Source organism: Centruroides vittatus, unplaced genomic scaffold (assembly GCF_030686945.1).
Source record: "Centruroides vittatus isolate TY-2023 unplaced genomic scaffold, ASM3068694v2 contig_1229, whole genome shotgun sequence".
Lineage (NCBI taxonomy): Eukaryota > Metazoa > Arthropoda > Arachnida > Scorpiones > Buthidae > Centruroides > Centruroides vittatus.
In genome coordinates this window covers 279,969-304,313 of record NW_027120790.1, presented here as the reverse complement: position 1 = coordinate 304,313, position 24,345 = coordinate 279,969, and the positions used below count along the sequence as shown (strand labels likewise).

The following is a 24,345-nucleotide window of genomic DNA, read 5'->3' as shown; positions in this document are numbered from 1 at the left end:
TACGGACTCAGAACTACTAAGAATCGTTCCAAGAATCACCAAATATTGAGACCAGAGGGGTCTCAATATTCTGCGAAACAATTTCACTTTAAATCATGGTTCGAAATTCTAATGAGCGTTCTCCCTTCCAACCCACTCCTTCTGCCACAAAGAGCGAAACTTTCATCCTCCCAAAAATAGCGTTTAACCCTTGACTGAAAAATGGTTAATGTGAGCTTAGGCATACAAAATGGCGGCCGGAAGTGCCGCCATCTTGTTTGCACACGCAAATGTGCAAACAAGATGGCGACCGTCGAAAATAACCTAAACGCGCCTATATTTAATTGTTTTTAAAACTAAAAAATTGTTAAAACGTAAATTTGCAACTTACTTTTCCCCCTTCTTTCGGTTACTTTTCCTACTCTTGGACCAGAAACGAAAACTAAAAAAGTCCTCATACTACCTATAAATTCGATCATGGACGATGTGAATTATGAGATTCTATACATCAGTGGTTCGAACAAAATTTGCCTGTATTGTACATAAATTTCACTCCTTTTAAGAACTGCGACTTTTCATCGACGATAGGCAGCGTCTCCATAGAGGTTGGCACCTGCAATCCACGGCCACGTAGCCTTCCATGTGTCGTTCACGTTGTCTTTCGTGTCGGAAATCACTATTACAAATCCTTGGTTATGAGAAATTTAACACGTTTAACACACATTTACACACAAAAACGCACATTTAAATCACGTTTAAACACATTTAGCTCACATTTGCACACTTTTAAACACGTTTAACACATATTTAACACATTTACACACTTTAAACGCAAACTACAACCGCATATAAATCCTTTAAAAAATTTTTACCTCACTTACACAATGTTAACACACCTTTAATACACTTTTATGACATTTAACACGCATTAAACACATTAATGACACGTTTATCATGTTAATTACCATTGACAAACTTTCCTCCTCAATAACTTTTGTCTTCGAGTAAATTGTACTGTACAAACTTTCAAAAATACACAGACACTTTTAAAAAAATAAACTCCGTACATAATCCGTCTACATCGTAATCAAAATTCGAAATTCACATTATTCCTCATGTATCCCGAACGGAATTCTTTGATGGATATTTGCATACGAATGCATCATTACTATCAGCGCTATCTACATTTCTTTTCTAAAAACACTTGCCATCGAGGCTACCGGAAGCGCCGCCATTTTTTATACCTAAGCTCACATTAACCGAAAAAATCATGGGTCGTAGACATTTTATTCGATACGTTTGGACCTGTGTTGGGTCCAAGCTCAGGTTCGGCCGAACCCCTTTACGCCATTATAGTTCCATCACTGGTTGAAACATGTATAGAATGGCAGACGACAGCTGAAATCTTCACGTCATTTTCAAATGCACCAGCATCGAAGATGCAAGACATAAACTCAAAATCTTATGCGATAATAAAAATACTCAGACCACGTGAGCTATGAGGCCTATGGCATAATTAACAAGCAGGCTTTTATAATGGACTTCACCAGCTAGGAAAAGTTCACTTTCAGAGGTTTGATCATCACGTTATCTGAGTTGTCACACTCAGGCAAGAACTTTTTAAAACTAAATGTATATTAAACATTAAATGTAAGTTAAATGTAATATAAAAGTCAAGTTAAATACAAATAAGGATGTATACCTTGACATCTGGCTGTAAACACTTAAAGAGAATCATTTCGCATTTTTGCTCATTCAATGTCTTATAATTTTATTTTTAATGAAATAGCCTTGTAATTTAAAAACTTCGGAATGCATTCTAATTATTAACAGTGCCGTAACTAGGGCGGTGCCAGCGGTGCCCAGGCACAGAGCGTAGACCTTGCGGGGGCGCAGAAATGACCTGGACCAAGTTTTGGATCATAGTTTTGGGGTGTAGTTACAGATGCTCGCATCGGGCGCATAAAAGGCTAGTTACGGCGCTGATTATTAAACACAATTATCAAGCTTTTATATAAACTAAATATAAATAAATGCATGTATACATTCAAAATAAAGGAAACTTCTTTGATATTTTAAAACTATAGTGTATTTAATCAAAATAGCAACTTATTTAATTACGTTGCTTCTCTACAAAATACTTAGAGACTTTTGATTTATTGTATATCAGAGAAAGTAGTCGAAAAGAGCGACGTGCCAAAACGAAAAAAAAAAAAAATTTAAAGTAAGTTTCATAGCATTTAAGATGAAAATTAAATTATTGCCTTTTTTTAGTTCTGAGGATCAGTTGTACTTAAGTTTGAGGTGTTCTTGATCTTTTCATCTACCTCTTATTAACACCTTCAACAAGATCTCAGATCTGTTTTTAAAACAAACTTCGGTAAAAAGTCATTATTCATTCTTTCTATTTGATCTGTTATGATTTAACGTTAACCATTATAATGTGTACTTTTAGTTTCCTTTTAATATTCGAATTACTATTATAATTTAATAATGCCTAGTAGCCTAATAATCTAAAAAATCTCATATTAGCAGCTTCCAAATTATAAAATTTTTAGTTAGAAAATGTTACTTGTGTAAATCACTAATTATGAGACTTTATTAACATTTCTTTTCATATTATAAAAAGGCACAAGGCATATTTTTAGGAGATAGAAACGAGTTTAAAAAAAAAACCGTAATGAAAATTTTATTCGTCAATATCAATTATGTTTGACCCCCACTCAATGAAATGACAGATAACCCCTCTGTATCGCTCTATCCCTGAATTTTGTAAGGGGTTTTATACATATCTTTGGAAAATTTAAGTGCGAAAACATCCAGGAAAAAAACGGGAAGAGATCAAAAAGTTGACGGATTACTACAGTTTTTCAATGTTTTATCACAGAAAAGTAAAAATAAAGGCGTGGTCGGGGTGCCACTAGCTGAAATAGATCGAGAAACGTTAATATATCGTCATTGGATTTTTATTGATATCAAGTTTATTAAAATACAGGCCTATATATAAATAATATATTTTGTTTCAGAAATATTTATATGCCAAACTTTTAACAATTTATTATCGAACAATTTATTACCGAGGTTAAACGCCGGTTTCGAGATTATTTTCATTAAGATTCGGTTACGTTTAAATTCAAGCGACAATTCTTTTCGAAGTGGAAAGAAGCTTAGAAGAAATTTACAAGTCAACGATGAGCGAGGAAAATTGTACTCGTGTCCACGATATTTCGACGATTAGCAAGGAAATGGAGCTGGATGCGATTGCTGTACAAGTGTCGGATAAGAAGGTAAAGGATAAAAGTGTTGGCGGTTGTCGTGGCTGGAATCGCCCAGACGTGCGATTCCCGCCTTTTTCAGTTATAACGTAATTTTTGTATTTCAAATCGATGATTGTTACAAAGTCCGTTGGAGAACGACTGTTAGAAGAACGACGGTTGGGAAAACCGCCGTTTGTTTTGAAATCGGCGATCGGCGATTGGCTAGCGATGATCGTACGTTGGCTGGACGAAACGGAGACATCGGGCGCTGATTGGTGGATCAGCGTGAAACTCAACGAGTATAAAAGCATTAACTTTAGGCGGGAAACGGGTTCCCTTTTCAAAGCCCGGGAAGTGTGAGATTCCCTTTGAACTTGGAAGGGTATGGAGCTCTCTTTGGACTGAAAAGTGCTAGTGTGCTAAAAAGGACTCGAGGACTCTACTGCAGATACGTCTGTGCAAGAAAGGTCGCAAGGTGTTCTTCCAACGGACCTATTATAGATTCAGTGACTATCTGAACTCTTACTTGTGCCTGTGTGGAAACTTGTTTAATCATCGTATCGTTGTTTTCTAGTTGTCGTGAACATCGTAACTTTTGTAATATCCATTTGTTAATATAAATATTTGTGTTTTGTCAACCGTACGTAGTGGTGACACGTTTTTGAATCTGACTGCGGTTATTTGTCCAATGTTCTTCGGGATGTAACACCGGACGTGAAGGATCGCATCCTGGAACTAAGAAATCTGCAAGTCGATACTTCAATAGTGAAGTGAATTATTGTAAGCAGCTTCACCAGCTGGAAATGAAGTACGCGGATATTTATAAACAATTATTCGAAATCAGGTTCGAAATTATCAACGGAAAACCGTCTTTAGACATCAAAGAAGAAATGGAAGAAGAAAAGTTAAACATGGAATCGAACAAAAATAAAGGGGACGAACGTCAAGAGAACCTGGGAATTCCGGATTTTTGATTGACGGTGTTTCTGAATTCTAGTGTCTTGTCTCCCATGATAAACAAGCGGGACAAACTCGTTTTGAAACACCTCAAAGACGTAACCGTCAAGTACGTTTCGGATAATCGGTTGGATTTCGTCTTAGAATTCCACTTCAAACCTAACGAATATTTTAGTAATTCCGTACTGACGAAAGGATATCACTCGAACCGCAGTTTAAAAAAAATAACGAAACCTAAAGAACATCCGAGACCGTTGGTAAACATTCCTTCTTTGATTTTTTCAATTCGTTGAAGCAGGAAAATTCGGAGGAGAAAACAAGTTCGTTGAAAGATGACTTTGAAATTGGACAATATATTAAAGATAACATCATTCAACTTGCTATATTCTATTACACTAAAGAAATGGAAGAGTCTGTCTATTCAGACCAGGATTTAACATTTTCGGCGGAATCATTTTAATTGTATAAAACGAAAATTGTTTTACATCTTAAAACAAATTAAATGGTTGAATGAAGAACAACAAAACAAAAGAAAAATACTAATGAAATACATCAAATATACTATATACTTTTTTACATTAATGTAGTTCGTTGTTTTAAACATTTTAAGAAACGAAATTTGACACGGTACATCGTGAGTAAGGACACTAGTTAAATTTTGATGGTTGAAGATCAAAGAATGAAAAGATACAGGGAGTCGTGTGTTATATTTCGAGTGGGGTTGGACTTAATGAACGTTTTACTTGTTATTAGTATTTAATTTTCTTTTTTTTTTTGTTATACAGTAGACACCTCTATAACACGGGTTCATATAACATGGCGAAAAAATTGCGATCGTGTTCGTATAACACGGTAAAACGTCATCGCCGACTCGTGTCGCGACAGGATTGGTCGAATCTGGACCAATAGCGGATATCGGATTTGGAGTCGGAGTCGTGTAAAAACCTACAGGCTCCACAGCCCTGATAAAAATAGAAAATGTTGACCCAATGATAACTAAAACAAACAGAAATGAATCAATTTTAAAAATAGGCCAAGATGATATAATACAATAAAGAAAAAATATACTCCTCTTTGCAGACAATACATACATAATGTGTCTTTAAAACTAGACTACGTAGACGGACGAGAAGCCTCAAATAAAACGTCGACTCCGCCGTGGAATTGTCTCATCCCTCAACTGCGTGAGAAGGGACGTATAGTTTTAAATAATCCCCAGGAATTTTTTGGGGGGTGGTCCGTTTGGATATGTCGGACCCCGTCCCTCACCACCCGGCCGCCTCATTGTGGGCCTGACAGAATCCATAATGGGCTTGCAAAAAGACGCCCTCTTAGTGCCCACAGGGCGAAAAGAGTTAAAAGAAAAAGCCTTTTACCAATTTAAAAAAATCATAGAGAACATTGTTTGCATATTACCATAATATCGGTTTTCTAAAGACCAATTTTTCATTAATTAATATTACGAGTTTTTCTCCCTATAAGCAATTCGAAAATAAACTGCAGACTGTGCGCTTTAATCTCTATAATAGAATAAATATCCAAGAATTCCAGGTGGCGCATAAGAAAGTCATGCATTCTCATCGTTTGTGAAATATTAGTGTTATGAATTTAACAAAGGAAGATTAGGAAAATTTAAATGTTAATTTCAAACTAATTGCTAAAAGAATCTCAAAAATTACTTGAATTTACCATGGTGCCAATTATACAACCTTACATGGTGAGAACTATTTAATTGATGCTTTGTTGTCAAAAATTTTGTTTTTTCCCCCCCTGATACTGTTGTAAATAATTAATTATTCTGATATAATCGATCATATTTAATGAAATAATTTCAGGGGCGAATCCACAGGGCCTACAAGAGCCTAAGTCAACTCCATTGGTTTAAAAAAAAATTCAAATATTTAAAATTTGAGTTCTCCTTTTGGATTTTTCTGAATCTTCCACTAAGGAATTTTATGAATTAGTAAAGAAAAGAAGGTCCAACAAATCAGATTTACAGATGTTTACAGTTTCTTGGAATCTCATTCAAATTATAATTTATTAATTTGGCATTTTATCAGCATTGTGGACAGAGTTCATAGCAATAAAAAACTATAGATCAATCTCGTTCTGATGTATACAGTAAAATGTTAATATAACAAAATTATGGAATCACTGAAAAACTTTCATTAGTGAAATTTCATTACAACAAAATATAGTAAAAATGATTATGTATGATGTGAAAATTGGGGAAAGGATAAGGGTGTACTATAGATTACCCCTATGGAATTTTAGGACTTTGATTATATATTGGAAATCGGGACTGAGACGAGTTCAACGGTACCCTGTTTTTGGACCGGAGACGAAAAATAAAAAAGTTATCATACTTTTTCACTTAGCATACTTTTTTAATGCTCTCATGAAGACGGCACCATAGTTGCTAGTACTGCCATCTTGCGGTAAAGTCTACAAGCCATGACGTCGGACTACAGTCATCTCCAGTAGGGTTAAACACGCGATACGAGAGTGGAGAGAGTGACGCAACTTCCGATCATTGCGCAATCGCCATTTCGGTTTATGTTACTTATGGCAGCAAACGTGGCGGCCGTTCCGACTGTTTGTGCTCTTGACTGACCTCCCGGAGGGGAGCCGCCGCCATGTGCTAAACGTCACTAGTTATTGATTCACAGTAGTTATTGAACAAAGTAAAAAAAAGAGGGGAAACGTCTACTAAAGGCAATTTTAACGGCAAGCGACGCGACTCCCGATTGCAATAGCGAGGCCGACTATGCGGAGAGAGCGATGCAATTCCCTATCATCGCGCGATTGCCGGAAGAAAGTATGATAACTTTTTTATTTTTTATCTCTGGTCCAAAAGTAGGGTATCGTTGAACTCGTCTCGGTCTCCTGAGTTCAGATATATACTCAGTCCCAAAATTCCATAGATAGTAATATATAGTATCCCCAAGGATAACTTGCTTTTTGTGCTGCATAAAGCCTTGGTCACACTATGCGATTTCCAGCCGCGTAGGCGACTGCAACCGCGGCAGCTGTTCCCATTAACTAGTAATCCCCCCTCGAAAACTGGTGCGACTGCAACTGTAACTAGAAACAAAAAGTTTGTTCTACTCATGATGGTTGCAAATGCGCATCCAACTAGAAAACGTCTTTGTGCCATGTCATACTTTGTGTTGTATATTTGTCAACATATCTTGATTATAACATTTGCATTAACTCAGTTTCAGTACATTTAAATGCTATAATATATTTGATATAAATCAAATCTGAATTTATAAAAGTTATTAAATTTATTTTAAAAAGTTTGATTATTTTTAATAATATACAATTGAATAAAATAAATGCTTATATAAAAGAAAAAATATATCGATTATAAATGAATTAAATCATTCAAGCTTTCCTCTAAACAACACTTACCCTCAAATATTAACTTTTATAAGATTGATAAATAGCATCCAAAACTTCTGGGATAACGACTGATATCGAATTATGGGCCACTCTAGATTGATATGCCAAACTATGAAACATTTTGCCTAAATTATATATAAGTATAAATTATATTCATACGGATATATCTTCTATAACCTTTGGCATCCGAAAGCCTTAATTCATTCATCAGCTGGTGAAAGCACGATTGTTTAGCCCGTTGATTTTCTTTTTGCCAAGTTTTAACCCAGCATGAACGATTTTTCTTATTTTTCTCTTCATGTATTCTCGCCAGCTCTAACAAAATTATTACCTTTTTTCTTTTATTCATTTCAGAAAAGGAACTGCTTGCTATGCTATTTTAATAAGAAAAGCAGCTAAAATTCTGTAAATAATCTGAAGTAGAATGTAAACTCACGAAAATAGACAAAAACAAGCTACTGTAATTTTATTGGTTTATTATAGGGTCACACATTTCGAGTTGCAACGTCAATGAACATTGTGTGACCACGAGAAGACGCTGGCAACTCGCACTTGTTGCAGTTGCAGTCACCTGCGTGGCTGGAAATCGCATAGTGTGACCAGGGCTTAAGTGATTAAAAAGCTCTTGATTGAAGAAATCTATATTAGAGGAGAGAAACAGTATCCTCACATTTAGTGTGCATTGCTTCTCTCTTGACATCATGTGCCAGATAGTTATTAAATAATGAAAATCTCTTACACTTTGAGAATAAAGAAGTTTTAAAATCAGTTTTTCTAATATTTCTCGTTAGGCCAGAACAAATTTCTATTTTTAAAATGATATAGGAAATTCCAACAAATTGACAATTTATGTTTGTAACTTTTTCATTTTTTTTCTCTGCCCTGTAGTTGCTAGGGATTTTTTTTCTATGCACAACATAAGTAATAAACATCTCTAAGCCTGATGAGTATGTAATGAATTACCAACAATCGTCTTAAGTATTGGGCTATAATTTGGTTAATTAAATGATTGATATAAAGCAATTTGTTAGTAGAGGTAGATGTTAGGCACCATCTCTTAACTAAATTAATAATTATAATTTAAATAAATTATTAAATAAATTTAGAACCTTCTGAAATAAAAGAACTGATCTGAGGTGGGGCTTGAACCTACAACATCTGCTTACTATGTGGTGCACTTGCCAATTATGCCACCCAGACCATAAGCTAGTCTTTGTTTCCAGAGATATATTAATTTAGATATAACCTTACTTGGTTAAATACGGCACTGGCTGGAGATGACTTCTATGTCCACGGCCTAAGAACATCTCCACAATGGCACTCTTTTTCTTCAGTATTTTTGCCAACACTGAAGACAAAGGAAAACCCATTGGGAGACCCTATTGCTATGAATGAATATTATTGAACACAAAATAATTATTGTCAACAATAAACTCATTCACATTCCTAAGCCATAGAATGACATGCAGTGGGAAGCCTTTGTTTATTTGCAACATTTTGGTAAGCATTGTCATCTCAAATGTAGTGACAGAAGGGAACAAAGATATAACAATCTTTTAAAACTGAAGACAATCAACAATCACTAAATTAGCAAAAATCATTTTTTCCCTATCCTTGGACGATGTGCATGCAAAAAGGTATTAATCTAAGATATTCCAAAGAAACTTTGACAAAGCTTTCTCTAAATTATGTATGGGATATGTTGTTTTGTTAACTGATGGTCTCAGAGGCCAGTTGCTTTTGTAGATCTTAATTTTAAAAAAAAAAAATACCATTTGGGACAAGATGTATTCAGAGACAGTCTTGAGTCGGATACTGAATGTGATAGCAGCTTGGGCTTTAATAATCCTACTGGTTTTATATAGTAAGCTCTGAGGTGCATCATGATGTAACAGATGGCAATTTTTACATTTTTAGGAGAAAGTCATTCATTCTATAATTAAAATAGGATGTTCTTACTATACCATTGTTCCAAATCACAAATTGTTCTGTTACTATGATTCTTAAATTATTGTCTATACAAAATTTCTTAATAACATGAGATGTGTAGGAAGAGCTGGAAACCTCATTTTAGTTGTGTTGTTTTAAAATATGCTACAACAAAATTAACATCTTGCTTATGTTTGATGGGATATTAGAAGTTATAGCCATTATAGCAGAGATGAGAGTGGCAACATGTTTTGACTAAGTTCTGGTATATATTTTGGACCTTAATGACACAACAGACTTGTGAAGGTGTCTGCACAGACATGTAATTTAAACTTTTGTTTGAGAAAATGGTTATACCCTACATTGGAAAGATGTCATATTAATAGAAATGTGTATTTGATCAAAAACAAAAATTTATCTGGGAAACATTACTGGTAAGGCAGAATGAACCCATTAACCAGCTAACCATGGTAATCATACATAATTTAGTTTGTTAAAATAAATTTTTACCTGTCACAAATGCTGGCTAGTAAGATATGGGATCAGAGAGACAACCATTTTTGACAAATTTTGAATTGGCCATAGTGGAAAACTGGAGCAGACTCAAGGCAGTAAACTTTGATCATAAATTATTGTCTTGAATAAACAGTTGATGCTATGCCTTTAATTTAGGTTCTTTCCATCAATATGGGAGGAGGCAAAGTTAGTAATTATTCCTAAACAGGCCAAATTAGATAAAAGCGTAGCGAAGAGCTACAGCTGATAAGCCTCTTACCAATGCTCGGCAAAGTCCTTGACTTTTGATCAGCCAAAGGATTATGGCACATATCACAATAAACCATTTCTTAAGTGTAAAACAATACAGGTTTCTCCCAAATAGATATACTGATGACATTATCTGCAAAGCAGTGAAAGGTATTGAACAGATACTAATTGATGATAAGTATTGTTGCGGTATAAGCCTCAACATTAAAGGGGCATTTGACCACGTGTGGTGGCCCCTTATACTACAGATGCTAAGAGAAGCTGAATGCCCAGAAAACATCTATTATATGGTCAAGGACTAACTCCACAACAGAAGAATAACTTATTGTTCAAATAACACAAAGGTCAGCATAGACCCAAACAGATGATGCCCTCAGGGATCCAATTCCAGGCCACTGTTTTGGAACCTAGTATACGATTAGTTCCAGAGTACAGAGAAAGGGCCAGGCATTCTGGAGCTGGCATAAACTGATGATACAGTGATAATTTATGGTGTGAACCCTCAGTGAGGGATAGAAAGAACTGGTAGCAGTGTGGTTGGGAAAGTGAAGGTGAAAAACTGAAGCTCTCCTTCAATGCAAAGAAAACAAGGGCAATTATATTCAGAAAAGGTCAAACACCTCTAATTGTGGAAGTTCTATAAGAGAACTCCCACGATTAGAATGAGAAGTGAAAGCATAAAAATAGAGAAGCAGTTCCAATACCTAGGAGTTATATTAGACAACAGACTAACATGGCCTCCTCATACAATAACAAGTAGAAACAAGTATTAATATGTTCAATGCCCTTGTGAGGGTGGCCAAGGAAACATGGGGCTGAACAGGGAGGCCATTGAAATAATATACAAAGGAACCCTTATTCCAAGGATTACCTATGCAGTGGCCACCTGGCACCTGGCAGCTGAAAAAGACATTATCAGGAGGAAATTATACAGTGCACAAAGGTGTGCACTACTGAGGATAATGAGAGCATTCTGTACTACATCAACGAATGCAATACTAGTAATAACAGGAACCCCGCCAATCGATTTGATATTATTAAAGGAACAAGCTACTTTCTACTATTGTAGAAAGGAGTACAACATAAGAAAAGGTGGAATAGAATATACGGAAGCAGACATTGATTTAAAACCCACCTCACTAATGCTGCCCAAACCATACGAACGTAGAGGATTAATATAGCTGATGATAGCGAGAGAGGTGAAGTTGAACTGTACACAGATGGTTTGAAGGTGGACAAAGGAGTGGGAGCAGCCTTTTTGACAATGCAAAACGGAAGACAGATCTATGAAGGAAAGTACAGATTAAAGGACCAATGCTCAGTTTATCAAGCTGAACTGTATGCAATAGAGAGAGCAGTCCAATGGGCAATCTTGGCCTAGACAACTGGCCTAATTATAGTGAACTCAAACAGTAGGTCAGTGATCAGCACATTACAGCAATTTGCTGATACAAATACAATGGCATAAAGAACATGATAGACAGAAGTAACATAAACATAAAAGTCAGATGGATAAAGGCCCATAGTGTCATAGAAGGTAATGAACGAGCAGATCTATTGGCCAAAGAAGCAGCACACATGGTGAGTGGTTCAAAGTAAAATCCCTATTTCGGGAATTAAAAAGATGATAAGAGAAGAAACAAATACAGAATGGCAAGATAGATGGACATATTCAAACAAAGAAAGGCACATGTTTTGGCTCTTGCCAAGCATAGAAGAACATACTAAAGGCCTGTGTTGGCTTCCAGTTAATTACATAAACTGACAAATATATACCAGACATTGTAGTAGTAGTAGTGAATACCTAAAGAGTATTGGTAGACTACAGACCGCAGCTTGCAACTGTGGAGAGGAGATACTCACATACTCCTGAACTGCTGCAAATTCGAAAGAGAGAGAATGGAGATATTAATACTACATCAGCAACACAACAAAATACCTAATCTGAAACTTTATAACATGATAAGGGACAAAAACCTTGCTCAGGACCTCAGGACTTTTGCGAGGAAAATACTGATGTAAAGGCTAGGGAGACAAGCCATATCCCTGGTCTACATACCGGCAGGTGGCCAGTACTATCTTGTATAAGTAAGACAAGAGCATTGTAAATATCCTAAGTGTTTTTTCAATCTTTGTATGCTAACTTGTAAGTTAGATTTATTGAAGCTAAATAAATGAAATGTTCTGTGCTGCATTAGCAGCACAAGGATGACTCTGTTCCCCGTAAGGGGAAATGATAACCATCAAATGAAAAAAAAAAGCTGATGCATAAAGTAGCAGCAGCATAACTTTTATTATGTTAAACTGAAAGTTTTGTTGTGATATGTATTAAACTAAAACATTTTTACATTGGGCTGTATAGTAAATTAATGGGAGACTGATGATTGCAAACAAATTTGTTACACTGGTGTTTGCTATAAAAGCATTTTATTGTATTCACATAAGTTAGATATTAGTCTTGCTACATTAAATATTTAAGCTACTTTCATTCAAGATTATTGTATGATCTCACTTTTTCTTACTTGAAATCAATATTTCTAATTTTCAATCAATAATAATTTAGATTAAAAATTTACAGTGGGAGTCTTAAACATATAAAATTGATATCAAACAACTTTTATTCTTTAACTTGAAAATAATTCTAATAGAACAAAAATAATTTTGATTTTTACTATAATAAAATTATATATTATTTTATTATGTATATGTAATTCATTATTTTTTTGTAAAACTAACTATGTAGTAAAATTTTTAAATATATTGTGAAGCAGTCTGAAATAAAATATACTATATTGCAATAATTTAAATTTATCAATAGATTTAATATTACAATTGTCACAGCTGTAATTTGAAAAAATTATAGACCTGTAAATTCCCACTGCTGTCCGTCTTTCCTTAATCTCAAGAATGGAGTTAAATCAGTGTTCTGCAAACTTTTTGTGTTCAAAGTACACCTACCAAATCAAGAAATTTTAGAGGTACACCAAAGAAAAAACCAATGTTTATTTAATATTTATTTATTATAAAAATCAGTATAATGTTTAATGAGAAATGTGAGCTTGCTTAACTGAGCACAGGTGATCAAAATTTGGAACAATCGTTGATAAGACTGTTCTCATCTCTTGGTCGATCGTCCTCAGGCATTCTCTTTTTCTTGATTTAATAGTAGTGAGAGTTGAAAACCCCAATTTGCATAAGTAGGTCGTGGCAAATGGTAAGAGAATTGCAATAGCACACTTTGAAAGCAGTGGATACTCATTTTTTATATGCAGCCAAAAATGTGCTAGCTCTGTTTCGGAAAATTTTAGTTTTAATGTCCGATCAGTTTTTAGCTCCATGAATTCTTCCTGCTTGTTTATTGGTAGGTGTCCAATGGAAATGCTATCTGAGAATGGATTTTGTACCCAGTCCATAAGTTGGAGGTCACACTTAGGAAAATGAGAGTTCATTTTTTCTCCTAATAGCTCCAAGTGTTTCACTATCAAAGCCTGCACTTTTTTCTGAATTGCCAGCCATGACATTTGGGAACATTTCATTACTACCATTGGTAGCTTGGCTGATCCATAACACCAACTTAGCACGAAAGCTTTCAATCTTGTCCGATAAGGTTAAAATATTAAAATTCCTGCTTTGCAGTTTTTGTTGAGCTCATTTAAATTGGCATATATATCTGCCAGATATGCGAGTTTTGCTATCCATTCTTCTCTTTTAAACAGAGAAGCAAAATCTGAACCCTGGGCCTCTAAAAATGTCTGGGTCTCATTTTTTAGCTCGTAAATTTGAGAAAGCCCTTTTCAGCAAGAAAGCCATCGTACTTCTGTATGAAACAAAAGTGACTGATGATCTGCTCCCATTTCCTGACACTGCATTAAACAGACAAGAGTTCGGCGGTCGCGACTTGATGTAATTGATAATTTTGACGACTTGTAGGACAGACAACAATTCATCAGGCAGAGACTTCGCCATCAGTGCTTCCCTGTGTAAAAAGCAATGTACATTTTTAATATTAGGGTTTTTTTCAGAAACCCTGGTTATAAATCCCCTAATTTTTCCCGTCATAGCTGCTGCTCCATCTGTGCAAATGCTTATGCAGTTGTACCATTCCAAATTATGCTCACTGAAGTACTGCTCTGTTACTTTGAATATTTCTTCTGCAGTGGTATAACCAGGTAGTGGCAGACAAAATAAAAAGTCCTCTTATTTCATATTCATCAGTGTACCTCACATTTGATATGAGATGCGCGTGACCACTGATATCAGTAGCCTCGTCGACTTGTAGCGCAAAAACTCCACCAAGTCTTAATTTTTCAATTAACGTTGATTGAATGTCTCTAGAAATATCATTAATTTGATGTGAGATCATATCTGCTGACGCAGGTATTTTTTCGATTTCCTTAGCGGCTTCTTGGCTAATCATAATCTTGACAACTTCTTTGCAGACAGGTAAAATTAAAGTTTCAGTGAGAGAATAAGGATATTCTTGGATTTAACAAGCATATTAGCGATCACATAGCTTGCTTTCTGCACTTTGTCTGATGTTTTGAAAGACAAACTCATGAGAGTTACCTGTTTCTTAGACTGGTCTTTCAAATGTTGAAAAAGGCTTTGTCTTTTTGAGCCACCAATAGGTGTTTAGTAGTTAAATGTTGTAAAAGTTTACTGGGCACCATCGAATTATTACCCAAAGTTTCTCCACAAACAAGACATTTTGGGATTGGGCATGATTTCTCTCTGCAATATATAAAGCTATAACGTACGTAGTTCTCATCATATTTTCAATTAACAAGCTTAGGCTTTTTCTTTGTTGACTCTGCTTCTTGGGAATCATTAGTTTCACTTGACAAACTTGTGGTACGTTTAAGGAATTTATCCATTATATACACATACATGTATTAGAGTCTATTTATTTGTAATAAAAAAAGTCAATTACGTTTGCGATGACACAATCACAAACTAGCGGCTAGTTACTGGCAAAAAGTGATTTGTTTCAGTTTACAAAAGCGCATGACAACGATGACTAAGCAGGGTGCAGCGTTACAATATCACATTGACATGCGCATGCATGCAGCACGCGGGTGGGCTGTCCCACTCCTCGCGCAATGAAGCGCTTTGCTCGCATAACTCTCAGCTATGTGTAGGTGCATTATCTTCACAAAACTTGACATTTTTCTGCGGCACACCAACTATTGACCACAGTACACCAGTGTGCCGTGGCACACACTTTGTGGAACACTGAGTTAAATAGATGAAATCCGGGACCAGATATGGAAACCTTAGGGACAGGGGGCCTATTGACTATATATGAACTTCTGGTTTACACTGGAAGTCATGTTATTTCAATTCAAAAGTTTTTCCTCTGAAAGCAGTTAATAGATGATTGGTATGACTCTATTATTAAAGGAAAAGTATGATGTACAGGGACAAGATACTACTAATTTGAGTTGGAGAGCATATGTTTTAAATTAAATTAATTAAAAATATGATTAAAAATTTCAGCCCAGCATTGTGACATCTCAAAATAAGTAATCACTTGTTGTATATACAATATTTTAGTTCATAGTATTTTAGTTATATTTATATAAAATGACTAATGAATTAAATCACATTCACAGAAATAACAAATGTGTAAACTCTATTCTCTCTTTTTTCTTCTCATAAATACCATTTTAAATATGCAATACCATGATAAATACCATTTTAACAAAACAAGTGTTATAAGTGTATATATATTTACATCAGTCAGTTTCATTAAAACATTATTTATGGTAAAGATTGAAAATGAGCAATATTTTGTTTTTGGTGCTCTTGTTACTAATTTATGCAATTTTGATAAAACAAAATTTATATTTACAATTCAGTCCCAAAACAATAAACTAATTCTGAATGTTAAGATGGAGGTTGGAGAATTTGTTAGATATTATGCTTGCAACAGAAATTTCTATTGTTTTTTCCAAGTGATAGGATGATGCCAATTTCATATCAAGAATTATAATGATTATTTTTGTTATTTAAAAAATAACATGAACATCTGTTATCTCATAATGATAGATTATTAACAAAGTTATCTCAAAATGATAGAATATGCTCACTGGTAATTTCTAGACTAATTTGTATAAACCTACAATATTCTTGTGTGTTGTAGAAGAGAACCAACCAATAATAGACCATGATTGCATACTTCCACATGGTGTGTAATACCAATGAGAGAGATTTTTAAGCAGTGAAGATGAGATAGTCAGACCCTGCCTGCTATACTTAAAAAGCAAATTATTATTTGTCATAAAGAAGATAAGATAGAATATTATAATAAAAGAATTAGGTATTTACATTTCAAGGGAGTGTATCTAAAGTCATTTCAGAAAATAGACAAAATAGATGTGTCAGGATCTGTTAATGAAAGAGGTCATCCTCAAATCACAATGGCAAAAGGAGATAGCATTTTCAATTCCTTTATCAGAAACAACATTTTAGTATTAATTTATGATGGATTACAGCATCTTATGGAAGGAAAAAATATTTTGATTATTAGATCATCTGTTGTAGATTACAGGAGCTTGAAACTGGTCTACAGTACCCAAAAGAATCCATTACTAATTGCTATACAACTAAGGCATCATGTGGAATGGCCGAAGAGTACATCAGAAAACCTTTAGAATTTTGTGTTCAGTGATGAGAACACATTCCATATAGCCTACCAGTTGATGAACATGGTCATGTCTGGAGAAAACAGGATAGGAGTAAAAATGCTTTCTGCGAAAGTTAAACACACAGCTGGTTGTATGGTATAGGATTACATGACTTCCAAAGATATGGGAGATATTTCTGAACAGCTGGACAGATTCAACAATGTATTAGACCAGGGATGGGCAACCTTTTTCTATGTAAAGGCCGCATTTTAAGACTTTTGAACTGATGCGGGCCACATACAAGAGAAAGAGAAAAAAAATGTTGGTAAATCAGAATTATTTATTCGTATATAATTATAAATTAGCATAGGTATACTTAATTTAGCTTCTGGAACTGATGTAAATGTAATATATTGGAAATATTTGGTTAAATATTCGTCACTGCTAGTTTTAAATTAGTTTTGATGTGTCTGTTAGCTGATTTCTTGTTTTAATCATTACTAAATTCATTGCGGGAAAAACTATTCACATACATAAGTTGTAAAAATAACATTTGAATTTTGTTGCATACTTCCTTGAGCTGGGAAATTGATATATTTATTCACATTTTATGTGTCGTGGGCCGCAAAATATATGAATGCGGGCCGCATGTTGCCCATCCCTGTATTAGACTATTCTGGAAATTGTACTATTGCCTTCTGTGGAGAACCTCTTTCAGGATAACCCATTTGTTTTCCTACACAATCATGCATCTTGCTCACATTTCTGGAAGTACCAAAACCTGGATGCAAAACATGAGCATTAATATTTTCTGTGGCCAGGTAACTCACCTGACCAATAGAAACAGTTTTATTAGATATGAAGAAAACAATTCGGAAGCTAAAATCTCTGCCAAGAACAAAAGATGATCTTCAGATCATGTTCTTGACAATTTAGGCTGTATGGGACAATTTTTTTCCTTCAGAAATGCCACCTTGTGCAGGCATAGATAGAATGCACCATGTCAGGCAGTCATCAGGAGTAAAGGTCATTTAGTGAAAAACTAATTGTGTAGATGAGCTTAAAAGTACAATATTCTATCATTTTGGGACAATGTGGTTGATATTCTGACCTTATGAGACAAAATGTTTTGTCATTTTTTTTCTTAAATATGAAAATTCATTGTCATCAATATGTTTACTCATTAAAGTCCTCTAGCTTAGAACAAACAAAAAAATATCTAACATTTGGGATTGAGTTCAATATGTATAAAGTGAAAACAAAATTTCAATAAGATATTTTGTTTAAAATTTTATCATTTAAGATATAAAAAGTTTTTGTTTATTATTATTTATATTTATCTATTTATTAGCTGTATAAAAATAATTGGAATAATAATTTAAAAAGTTTCAAACATTAAAACAGTAAATTTCAATTACAGTAGAGCATCGATTATCCGACCCCCGATTAACCGACTTATTGGTTAACCGACCGCGTTCTAGTCGGCAAATTCAAATGTCCGCTAGTGATGTGGTGCTACAATATTTGGTTATGTCTTGGCTACTTTAATATTATTTTTGTTAAATTTTTGCATGTTTTAGCTGGCAGCACTGGCTTGACCATGAAAGGGAGGCTAGTATTTAAACCAGGCCTAATACACTATACTAATAATGTATTTTTTCATACTTTTTGGTTATCCGACTTTTCAGTTATCCAACCAATCCCAGTCCCCAATTGAGTCGGATAATCGATGCTCTACTGTATTTTCAAAATTAATTTTAATAAATATTAATTTGTTGTCTAGTTATAGGTGCTGCTACTTGTAAATATAATAAAAATTATAATTTAATATAGAAAGATAAATTCAATAACTCAAACTGGGTATATTTAATTAGGCCAATATTCAGTAGAACTACAAAAATCTACAAAAGCAAACTTTTCATCCGTGTTAAATTGTTAAATGGTCATTGTCAGGCCTGAAAGACCTTTGCAGTTTGAATGGAGCTGTTAAAAAATATGGTTCTAAAAGAATTATTTTTCAGGATTGGTGTTTGCCATCCACATGCTAAAAAGGGGTAACTTAAGAGAGATGGGAAATGGTTGTAAGACTAAAAGGCATAGTGATTTCCATGCAGGGAGATGGAGTCTACCTCTTTAAAATTAATAGCCATGTTTATTCTAGTGCCTTTTGTAAATTTCTAACTGTTCTAAATATTTAAACTGTTCTTTATAGTTGGTGTGATGTACTGGTAGGAGGGTCCCACCTCATTACACCTCCCACAAGGAATGGCTTAAATATTTAGAACAGTTAGAAATTTACAAAGACAGTAAAATTAATGTGGCTATCAGTTTTAAAGAGGTAGAACCCTTAGAGTAAATATTGGTACATATAAAGATCACTGCTAAATCTTTAGATTTCCAGTAAGATACAAATGCACAAAATTAACGAATGTTTTCGATCTTAACCAAGATCTGCTTCAGGTTTTTGGATCACTATCATTCCAAATATGGAATGTCAAGATTTTGAATGTTTTAAATACAAATGAATTTTAACCAGTATAGAATTAAGAACAAAGATTTGAAATAATGTACTAGAATTAATGTATAGACAAAAGTCCCCCATATCTGTATATTAATGCAGGAGCACATCTTTATGGGAATAATATGTAATTATTACTGAGATGCTCTTCACATGCATTTGAAATTTATACAATTCCCTGACAGGTCAGGGAATTGTATAAATTTCAAAGACAGCAATGCGATATCGTATGCATGGTGATACACATGTGAAGAGCATCTCCAGTTAAAATTAATTTGTATTTAAAATGTTCAAAATTCTTGGCATTCCATATTTGGAATGATAGTGATTCAAAAACCTAAAGCAGATCTTGGTTAAGATCGAAAACGTTCATTAATTTTGTGTATTCATATCTTACTGGAAATCTAATGGTTCAGCCGTGATATTTAAAGAAGTAGACTCTATCCCCTCTACATAGCAGTCATTCTATGACATTTAGTCTTACAACCATCTCTATTCTCTCTTACATTGCCCCCTTTTAACATGTGGATGGGAAACACCAATCTTGAAAAATTCTTTTCAAACTGTTTTAACAGCTCCATTCGAACTGGAAAAGTCTTTTAGCCTGACTATGACCATTTAACACAGGTGAAAGCACTTTTCTAGATTTTTGTAGTTTCTACTGGATATTGGTTTTGTGTTTAGTGCTTATGGAAAGATGCTTTTTAATTTTATTCTTATTTTTAATGTTTTGTTTTACTTTATGAATACTGATATTATATACTTAAGATTTTTCTTTTTCTTAAAGGAGGTTGAGAGCAACAGACTTTATTTGGATCCTTTATATTCTTCAGATCCAGAAACATGTTTAAATGCTGTCATGTAAGCTATTGAAACTATTGTTAGGTATTTTTTAGTAAATATTAAAGTTTGCTTTAACATTACTACTAAATTAGTATTCAAAAAATATTACTACTACTAATTAGCTGATGACATTTAATGCTATTGTATTTTATGTGAAATCATATCATAGATTGCATTATCAGATCATATTGCTGAAAATTAATTTATAATTAATCTTTAGGATAAACTATTAGAATAATGAACATGCTGTAATAGTATAAAATTTTATTGATAGATAATGCCATTTAATGTGCAATACATTTGTTACTGTGAATGACTGATATCAGGCAAATGTCGACATTCTCTGGTGAATGTTGCATTCACACAGTCGTTTCATGTATGTACGAAATATTTGCTAAATATCATTATTTCTCACTTACACTGGCAAATGTCAACATTCAACATGCACTGATGGTGAATGCTGAATAAAAATATTTTTATTATGTTAAGACGAAAATGCAACTTTTTAATATGTCAAAATAGGAGAAAGCTTATGTAATAGCACATGTAAATAAACTGTTGAACCTAAAACGAACAGTACATTCTAAATCATTAAAGAAAATAATACAATAATAAACTTACACATAAATTATATTATAAGTTATACAATCTTATTTATTGCAACAATTTAAACTGTTATGGCAGTTTGAATCGCACAAGAGTCCCTTACTTTTACAACTGCATTCATTTGTGGAACGCTTCTTTTTGCAATGACAGCGTGTATAGCCTTGCCCTCCACTTTTCAAATTAGCTGCAGCTGCTTCTCTCAGCGATATTTCTTGAAAAGAAATCTCATCTATGGAAAGTAACTTCTCTTTACAAATTATGAACTGATTATGGGTATAAAGCTGCTTGAGAGTACCATTTTTGTTTGCTAATTTATAAAAGTTGGAGTTTCTATTCCAACAACAATCGCCAACACATTTTGGGCATCTGTACGGCCATGGTCGACATCAGGAACTTGTATTCCTATGGTATCACCAATTTGAGCAGAAGGGTTTTTTTTTTTTTTTTTTTTTTTTTTTTTTTTTTTTTTTTTTTTTTTTTTTTTGAGGTTTAGTTACATTTTCGTTGCTTGCAGTAGAAGATTCTCTTTCGTAGCTGCTCTTTTTATAGAAATAACTTTGTGTTGTTTAGTCAGGACTTGATACAAAGACATGGTAGGTTGCAGCTCCTCTTCAATATTTTCGTTTGAAATATGGTATTCGTTATGGCCACTGCTCAAATTTTCTTCAAAAGTTATTAACAATTTCTTCGAGCTGTTTTTTGGTTTCAATATTTGCGATTTGTTTGCCAGGCAAAGATGACGATGCTATGCCTCTTTTTGATTTAATGCCAAACATGGCTTCATAAGGACTTTGGTGTAGTCCTTCATAATATGTAGTGTTCTTGGCAAATTGTACAAAGGGCAAACTGTCAGACCATTTATTTGTATCGTTATTGTTCATCCATACAGTTAACATATTCTGTATATCTCGATTGACCCTTTCAACTGAGCCTTCTGTTTGACTATGACAAGGCTTTCCATGACCTATCTTAACATCTTTCCACATAGTGCATAGTTTGGATATAACTTGATTACAGAATTCCCTACCATTATCTAAATGCAATATAGCTGGGGCACCAGCTTCTCAGGTGTTGTTTTGACCTCCACCAAAGCTTATCTGTGCTTGTCGACATACACCAGCGATTGTTCGAATGTATAATATTAATAATATAACCAAATATTCAGTCTTTCACTGGAGAATATCGACATTCTCTAATTTTGGTCTTTCACAGTAACGTATTTACTGATATCAAGAAACTGTTAGATGGATACAAACTACATGTGAATGGTCTCTCATAAAAGTTTCAAGAATATACTATACAGATGTCCCTAATTTATGACTGTTTCATTCCAGAATGCCTGTCATAAGTCAAGCATACACATTAAATGGTGGTAATGGTGTATTGTTTCTAAAACTGCACATAAGCCTACAGTATTTAGTCATTCATTCATTACATAAGTAAAGTTTACAAGAAACTGAAGATGTCTTCCCAATACAACAAAAATAATAATTGGTTTAATAAAAACTAAAATCAAAATATAAAATATGAATATATAAAAAAATTACTAAAATGACAATTATGCAAAATTTAAAAATATAGACGAAGATTACAAATGGCTTTAAAATGATTAACACATTGACTATCAGCTACAAATCATCATATAGTTGGTAACTGAACAATAAGTACCATCTACGAAATAACTCATATAATGTTTTCTATCATGTTTTGTCAGATACAACTATTCCCGTAGTAAGTATTTATAACTGATTAGGGCATTGGGAATGAGAACAACAGAGCGATTGGGCATTACAAAACAAACTATAAAGAAGTTTACAATGTGATTAAAAGTTTTCTGGTTTGATTGCCAGATATGAATATTTGCATAGTAAATATACTACCAATTATAGATAATACTATTATTATTCTACTATTATAGATAAGTTTAATATGTTTATTTAAAATTATTGGAAATTTTATATTCAATTAATTAAATGCATAATTGATTTTCAAGTATACAAATTATTTTTTGGAAAAGATTGTGAAAAAATTTTTAAGTTTTATGTATGTATTTGTTAATACTTTTTAAACAAATAAGATACAAGTTTTAGATATTTTGCATTATTTGTAAAAACAAACTTAATTAAAATATTTGATTCGACATTTAGTTTATAATAAACTGTGTTAACTTTTTAATTTATTATAAATTATTACAGTTTTTGTACTTACTTTCTATTATAAGATTTTACACAAAGTTAGTTGAAAAATTCTGCCTAAAAGTATTTATATTTAATAGTCTGCTATCAATTTATGTAGTCAATATAAGAAAAAAGTTGTAAATTATATAAATATTTATATTATGCACAATAAGTATTAAATAATTTGTATAATTAATATATAAATTTTTTTATAGACAATTGAAAAACTCCGTAATTGGCAGCAATAGACAGAAAGGGTTAGTTATTAAGTTGGGTGTTCTTCCAAGGTATGAAAATAATAATAATTTTTAAAGCAAAATAAATAAAATTTTTCATTTTATTTATTTTGCTTTAAAAATTTTTTTCAGGTTATTAAATATTTTAGGTGATGAATCATCTACAACAGAACTTATGGTTGAAACAGTAGTAACCATAGGTAGTCTTGTAAAAGGTACAGATGATCACGTTAAATCTCTGATTGATGCTGGAATTATTCCAGTTCTTTTAAGAGGTAATAAAATTGAATATTTTTGATTAATAATAATAAATCAATATTCTTATTATTTATTTTAAATCTGTTTTTTTTTAATTCTATTGTTGGAATTTGTAAAACACTATCAAAATATACAGTATACATTTATCTAAGAATCCAAAATGAAATAATTTTTTATTTATTGAATATTCTAGGACTTGCTCAGAATCATGCTCCTTATGTTGAAGCTTGTCTTCGTTGTCTTCGAACTATATTCACATGTTCTTTAGCTCCAGTTGATGTTTTGTACAGTGATCAAACAATAATACCACACCTTATTGGTATGGCAGCAAATACAGGTGTATCTAATAGAGAATGTGTAACTACAATATTAAAAAATGCTTGCACAGTATGTTAAAGTTTACATAAATATTTTAATTTTAATCAAATTTTTGTTTAAAAATTTAACAATAAAATTAACAAGATTTTCTTAATTTTTATTAATATTACTTAATAAATATAAGATGAAATATAAATGTGAAAGCTGTATGTTTATAAATTTTTAGACTTCTGAACATCAGAATTTTCTTTGTAATAATGGTGCAGTGGATGCATTAGCTGCTCTCCTCAGTTCTTCAATATATAGGGTAAAATATTTTTGATATATAATGTCATCATTCTTATTCATATTATTGAATTGATAGAAAATTTATTTTAATTATATTTAATGATTTGTTTCAAATAATTACATTGACATTAATGATTATATTCAGTTTATAAGTTATTGCTGAAAAAATATTTGTGCTTTTTA

General features: G+C 33.1%; 1 protein-coding gene and 1 pseudogene across 2 annotated transcripts in view; both read left to right on the top strand.

The window, feature by feature from the left end:
- Positions 1 to 3,916: 3,916 nt before the first annotated feature.
- On the top strand, positions 3,917 to 4,653 carry LOC136987663 (nucleosome assembly protein 1-like 1; annotated as a pseudogene).
- Positions 4,654 to 5,733: 1,080 nt separating this feature from the next.
- Positions 5,734 to 24,345, top strand: part of LOC136987783 (armadillo repeat-containing protein 8-like) — a 51,540-nt gene continuing 32,928 nt past the window's right edge. For both annotated transcript variants that reach the window (XM_067285556.1, XM_067285547.1), the window contains exons 1-6: positions 5,734 to 5,910; positions 20,224 to 20,297; positions 23,278 to 23,349; positions 23,431 to 23,573; positions 23,750 to 23,943; positions 24,101 to 24,181. In XM_067285556.1, coding sequence (XP_067141657.1) covers positions 5,884 to 5,910; positions 20,224 to 20,297; positions 23,278 to 23,349; positions 23,431 to 23,573; positions 23,750 to 23,943; positions 24,101 to 24,181 — 591 coding nt within the window. In that variant the 5' untranslated portion in view covers positions 5,734 to 5,883. The remainder of the gene's footprint in view (positions 5,911 to 20,223; positions 20,298 to 23,277; positions 23,350 to 23,430; positions 23,574 to 23,749; positions 23,944 to 24,100; positions 24,182 to 24,345) is intronic.